Source organism: Danio aesculapii, chromosome 6 (genome assembly GCF_903798145.1).
Source record: "Danio aesculapii chromosome 6, fDanAes4.1, whole genome shotgun sequence".
Lineage (NCBI taxonomy): Eukaryota > Metazoa > Chordata > Actinopteri > Cypriniformes > Danionidae > Danio > Danio aesculapii.
In genome coordinates this window covers 31,697,636-31,704,477 of record NC_079440.1, presented here as the reverse complement: position 1 = coordinate 31,704,477, position 6,842 = coordinate 31,697,636, and the positions used below count along the sequence as shown (strand labels likewise).

The 6,842-nt window shown below is 37.5% G+C and overlaps 1 protein-coding gene across 1 annotated transcript; it reads right to left on the bottom strand.

Moving 5' to 3' along the window:
- Positions 1-1,659: 1,659 nt before the first annotated feature.
- LOC130230125 (uncharacterized) lies at positions 1,660-5,204 on the bottom strand. The gene is made up of 4 exons (XM_056459068.1): positions 4,864-5,204; positions 4,710-4,781; positions 4,133-4,255; positions 1,660-2,182 (listed from the first exon to the last, which is right to left on the bottom strand). Exons 1-4 carry the CDS (start codon positions 5,201-5,203, stop codon positions 1,947-1,949), a joined length of 771 nt encoding a protein of 256 aa, XP_056315043.1. The 5' UTR covers position 5,204; the 3' UTR covers positions 1,660-1,946.
- Between the last annotated feature and the right edge of the window lie 1,638 nt (positions 5,205-6,842).

The window sequence follows — 6,842 nt, the reverse complement described above, 5'->3', positions numbered from 1 at the left end:
TGCTTAATGGGGACCATCTTTACAGTCATCACCTGTGGGGACCACCCTTTCTAAAGCTTGTAGAGATCTGAAAAAAATCAGGCACATTAATTATAGCATTACTAGCCTATACACAACTTCAAATAACCAAATTTATGAAGTAGTGATCTGACCATTGTTTGTGGGGACTTCCAAAAAATCGGATTAATGTGATTCATAGGGACCTCATATGAATATTATTTGCATAATACACACACATTACTATGTGGTTTGTGGGGACCATGCACACACACATTTCTATATGATTTGTGGGGACCCTGCAAACACACATTCCTCTTTGATTTGTGGGGACCCTGCAAACACACATTCCTCTATGATTTGTGGGGACCCTGCAAACACACATTCCTCTATGATTTGTGGGGACCCTATTTTGCTAATGATAGGCATTTATATTAAGGGAATCTTCAGATAGCATTTGTTCATTGTCCCCAATGCATTTAATCTACAACCTAACATAATTGAAATTTTTATCTGTAGCACAAAAACTCAAATCTCAATTTAACAAATAAGATTCTGGTGAGATGTAGTGAAGTCCTCAAACTGAGCCAGAAATGCAAAGCTTCACTCTCTTGCATAAAACACCAAGATCTGTTTCACAGACATGGGTTAGCCTAAGCTAGGACAATGTCTTAGTTAAATTATTTAAACAGCTTCTATTAAAATGCCTTAGAATAATGTTACTGTGTACATCTTAAAACAATGCGTTGGAACTGATTTTATTTTACAAATCCTTATTTTCTGTTACAGTTACAATAATAATTGTATAATTGTGAAAATTTTAAGGGTGTTCAGCCCCAGCAAACCACGCAGGATCGGCTACTACTTATTCACTTGATATTTAACACTACAATAAACTTCTAATTGAACTTAAGACATAAATTCAGACTAAAATAACTGAATTAAAAATTTATTAAGTTAAATTCAATATAAATGAAGTTAGACCTGACAAAAGTAAAAAATAAATAAATAAAAAAAACATGTAAAAACTTTGGGATAGTTCACCCTAAAATTACAATTCTGTCATTCATCATAAAAAATCTTGTCATTCCAGTCCCCTGAGACATTCGCACATCTTCAGAGCACAAATTAAGACATTCTGAATGAAATCCAAGAGCCCTCTGACCCTCCACTGACAGCAAGAGTCATGAAACATGAGTCCATAACGAAACAAGAATATCCTCAAAACAGTACATTTCATCAGTGGTTCATTGAAGCTATGAGGGTTTTTTTGTGCACATAAACAAAAAATAATGACTTTATTCATAGGTTTCTTCTCTTCAGTATATAGTGCACATTCATGAACACTGTACACTGATGAACTGTATACTGCGGATGCCCAAATGCAACTTTCTCTTTTTAAAATAAAGCATGGGGCATACATGATTGCTTAGCGCTCTTTGGAATGCACACCTTTAACAGACACAGAAGTGAAGAACCAAGTCATAATTTATGTTTTGTGTGCACAAAAGTATTCTCATAGCTTCAAGATGATCAACTGATGACTACTGTTGAGAATATTCTTGTTTTTTTTCTGGACTCTGAATGTCTCATGATTATTGGTGTCCATGAATGGTCAGAGGGCTCTTGCATTTCATCTAAAATATTTTCATTTGTGCTCTGAAGATGGATGGTATCAAGGGTTTAAAAACACTAGGAGGAATAATGACAAATTTAAAATTGGAGTGAACCATCCCTTTAATATCTTTAACACATACTTCCTTTTACAGATGTGAATGAACAAATACATCTTTGAAACACAGACCAACGCTCTTTGGCTTGTACATGACACACTATTGGAAACTTTTGCAGCATGTTTTTGAAAACCACAAGCTGAAATGGTCAAACAAAGTTATTCTATTTTTGTTAACTCTTAAACATACTTCCTGGCATGAACGATTATATTTATACTATTGTTTACTCTCCAATTTTTTTTTGTATGCTGTGATGCGATTATATATGTAAAATTTTACTGTCTTCCAATCGCGGTTCTTCAAAGCTTCAGGTTCAGCTCTCAGACATTTTTCACAATCCCTTTTTGCTGGGACAGTGCCAGATAAAATAAACGGCTTCAAGTGCCTTTCCACTGCCTGCACCTCAGGCTGCTGCCAAGGACTCTTCTGACTCTTCTTTTTGGTAGTTTTACCTTGAAGTGATCAGAAAAAAAAAAGAAATTAATAACAGTGAATGTCAGAATTCGACTCCTGTAATTAAAATTGATGTTAGCATCTATAGTAAAAGTAAAATGACAATGCAATACTATTTATAGGTAAATCAAATAGTAATTTTTTTACATTCAGTGACCTACCACGAAATGATTATTGGTGAAAAATGAAAAGACAAAATAGAAACAACCTCTATCTACTATCTACATTAATCCACTCAGTAAACTGGTTTAGTGGTTACTGATGTTTTAATTATTAAAACAACATTTAATTTTAGGCCCACTTAAAGCCCCTTACAGACATATTAACCAAGTAAGCCTATACACACACACCCAATGCTACACTAATCGAGATTGGTTACTACATCTACATATTGCTGCTTTTCTGGTCTTGTATACTTATTTGTATGTCAAGTTGGATAAAAGTATTTGCTAAGTGAATAAATGTAAATGTAATACTTTTCTGTCCTTTTTTGTTCTCTACTGCCCTAACTATTAATGAAATTGTGTTTATTTTCAAGCCAGACATTTCATTTGTGGATTTCTGAAGGATTTAATAAGTTCTCTAAAGACAAGTAGCAGAGTGAATTAAAGGTGCAGTGGGTGATCATCTTCAGAAACATGTTTTGTTGTGCTGGTTAAAAGTCTCTTTACATTCCAATAGTAATGATTAAAGTAATTGATCTAAATGTATTTATATGTATTTTTATATTCTGGGTGAGGCATAAGACTAAAAAAATATTCATCTAATTAAATATTGTTGGGATGATAATTCCCATTATTCTGATAAGTAGCCCAAACTGTGTCAGCAAATGCAGATTTGTACAACTACGCAGCCGTTCACACAGATCCGCTGATGTGCGTTCACGCAGGTCCTCGGTCACATGGACACGAGTGACAGCGGTAAAAACAAATGTTCTATACAACTTTAAAATTCCTGAATTAATATTGGAGTGAGGAAGGACGACATTATGGCTGAAGTATTTCTGTTAGACAGGTAATGTCCCATTTTAAAAGTATTTTAGTCACGCAGAGCTGATTGTGTTGTTATGAATAGTTTCTATGCACAGGAGTGTTGTTCAGCCTCTGAAATCTTCCGGTGATAGACTGATGTTATCATTTTCAGTTTCATAAAGTCCTTTTACAGCATCGATAATGTAGATTTATATTTAGTTTAACAAAAGAACATCGGTAAACAGCACTATTCCGCCTAGCCTGCTTTACTGAGCTGAAGTTAAGTTTTATATTCATGTTGGGTCATTTTTGCACAATGACAGCCTGTGACGCGCTCCCTATACTGTTCACCGCTACTCTGAATATTCGCTCTGGATTAGCATGCAAGTATGGCTTAGTAGAAGCGTAATTACTGCATGCCACTGGACAACCACTAAGCATACAGTGGTCAGTAGAGAGTGGGACCATCGATCCTTGCATGCATGAAATATTGCACATTATGACAAGTTTTGATCGCAAACTACATAACTGAAAACCTGCTAGATATGATACAGTTTCTCATTCAGAATTGTAGTATTATAAAGTACTTTCAAGTTTTCAAACTGGTGAATGACATGATCCAGTGGGTCTCTGTCATTTTTAATGTGCGCGTTCGTGACTTCAGAAGGCACAGCTCTGGACGGCAGGGGAGGAATTGTATTTGAAAGATATAATGCTAACCGGTTAGCATTTAGGCAGATCACCTACTGCACCTTTAAACGTGCAAATACATGTGTACTTGAATTTACAGCTGACACTGTGGACTGCAACTGATGGGTTTGAAATGATAAAGGCATGAAATACTTGTAAGCAATAAATGACAAATAGTAGTACTATTTTTATGTATTCATAAGGTGGCTACTGTTACATGTGGCCACTTCTCATTTACATTTATCTAAAAGCAACAGACATATAAAAGACAAAATGTAAAGAGTTCACCCTTGCAAGGCAGCCTCATAGCGCTGGCTCCAGAAGACATTCGCTGATCTGACGGAGTGCTTCTTTTAGGTGATGGTGACAAATTCATTTCGGCAGAAGGAAGGGCCACATCTTCTGAAGTTTCTATAAAAAATATTAATAGCTCAATGTTAAAAATATATAAATAATATAACGTGGTTTAACACTTATTGTAAAAAAGTCAAATAAACCTAATAATGTGATGTTTATTCATCAATGCAGATATAACTGAACTACACCTGCAAATGTCTTTGCTGTGACCATTGTCAAAAATAAGTTGATCCAACACAAGTGTGCAACAAATGTAAGTTTCTCAACCACAATTGCTAAAAAGTTCAATAAAAAAATTAAATAAAGTTTACTGCAAAACAAGCTGAAGAATAGCTTGACATTTGATTCATGCAAGTAGTTTTGACAAAAAAAATTGCTAGTTCAACACACTGAAGCATCTATAGTGCGGACTTTGATACTGGAACAATGTTTTTGCAAGTCAGGCTTTCGGTAGTCATGACAAAACTATTACTTCTAAAATGTAAGTGTATCTGACAGCAATACAGACCGACTACAATAGTTGAACAGTGTCCTTCCTCAATGTCATCTTCCTCATCTTCACAGTCAATTTCCACTTTTTCTGTGCAAGTTCAAAGAACAGCTTTACATTGGTAAAATGCTTGTAAATGTGGTATTTAAATGCAAGTAATAATAACACACACCATCAGGATCTATCCCCATTTCATCCAAGTTCTTGCCATGGAACTCTGCTAATCTTCCTTGCTCAAGAGCCATTAAAATCTTGCTGATCTTGGCAAGTTGCAGGGTCTTCTCTGGAAGTCGATAGAACTCACGATGAATTCTTATATCATGCCCAAGGAAGTTAGCCAGCTGGTCCATCTCGGTGTCCGTCATATTCAGCACAGTTGAAAGAGTAGCAGCATGCTTTCGCAGCCTCGTAGATGTCAGTGCCTTGGGACACTTTGCACCACACTGCTTTGCAAAGCCACGGAGACAGTCTGACCCACGGAAATGTGTCATGGCTTCTGGTCTAGCAAACATATAGGCATTGTCTTTTAAAACACAACAAGCCTCTCTCTGCTCAACAAGGAGTTCTAAGGAGCTCAACATTTTGGGAGTCAGAAGAATTGGAACCGGTCGACCACGCTTTCCCCTGGTGATAACCCTTGTGAAGTGTCTGCAGAGTTTTTTCTCCACTTCAGAGAGTGCCCAGTCCACGTCCTCATGAGGATCAGATATGTCTCTTGATAAAAACACAGACAAAGGCATGCTTGCTACCTCTCCTTCTCTGCGCCGGTTAAAAAGAATCATCTGGGCAAGACACACCTTTGCCAGCTCAACCCATGATCTAGTAGAGGGACTTTCAGACAGCAGGTTGAACCACTCATCTTGTGCTTGACTAAGAAAAGTATGCATTTTTTGCACGTCTTCAGTAAAAGGCATGAGAGTGGGCACATTCCACTTTGCCTCCCTGATATTCCTCAATGCAGTAGCCGAGATCACCTCATTCCACTTACTTGCATGGACCTCTTGAAACTCAGTGGTGTTCTTCACAAGCTGCTTGTCATTTGAGATTAAGCCTCGCGCTTTTAAGAGTTTGCTTGCTTTAACCAAGGAATTTCCAAGCTTATTTGCAAGTGATGGAATCATGAATTTGTCAGTTTCACTGTCATACCCACATGTATGCTTGACAGCTTTGACAGTCTCCATGTACTTGTTTGGATTTACACAATCTTCCAGTGTTTTTAAGCTGGTGACTCGCCTAGCATTGTGAAGCAATCTGCCTAGTTCTCGCATCTTCTCCCGCACACCTTGTTTATTTTTATCTGACAGTCCACCTTTGTTCAACAAGTGCTGCCCAATTTCAGTAATTACTCTATCATTTTTTATTATATCGGTGATCGGGCCAGGATTCATGGCACTGATTACTCCCCACAGATTTTTGGTCATGTTTGAAGGGACAGGCCCAGTGTAGGTGCACATGGACTGAACACGGTTTTTTCCAGGTTTGGGAGAAACGGATTGCGGTTTAAGCCTACATGTGCGTATATGTCGCCACAAGACCTTTCTTGTAAAAAGTCCTTGACAATACGCACAATGCATGAAATCTTCTCCCTGCACTTTTTCGCGTGGTCGTTTGAATGGCACTAATTCCCCCTTTCCTGACTCCATAACACCAGCATTGTGAGAATAATTTCCTCTGTTGCGAATATAATCGAGCAGTTTTTTTCTCTCCTTAGAACACTTTGGAAAGCTTAGAGCTCTTGCCACATCAGATTCACTTGCATGTGAACTTTCCAGATGCCTTGCCATCTTTGCATAAGGTTTAGTGCAAAAGAAGCAGTAATGCCTCTTGTTGTACACTCTCTTCCCATCTTTTTTTCGGTATGCACTAACAACTACACTGTCTTTTGTTTTTTTACTTGAAGTGGGTTCTTCTGTTCCAGATGCTTCTGACACAAGGCCGTGAATTGTATCTGATGTTGTTGTGTCACATTCTGGGAAACCAGCAGAGCTAGATTCATCAACATCCAGTTCATCAACAAGCTTACATGTTGCCTGATTTTGTGTAAGGCTAACATCGCTGTCACTTTCAGAGTTAGAATCTGGAACATAATTATCTGAACTCTCTGGAGTAGAATCAAAGAGCTCATCAGAATCCTGAAGATTTACATCTTTC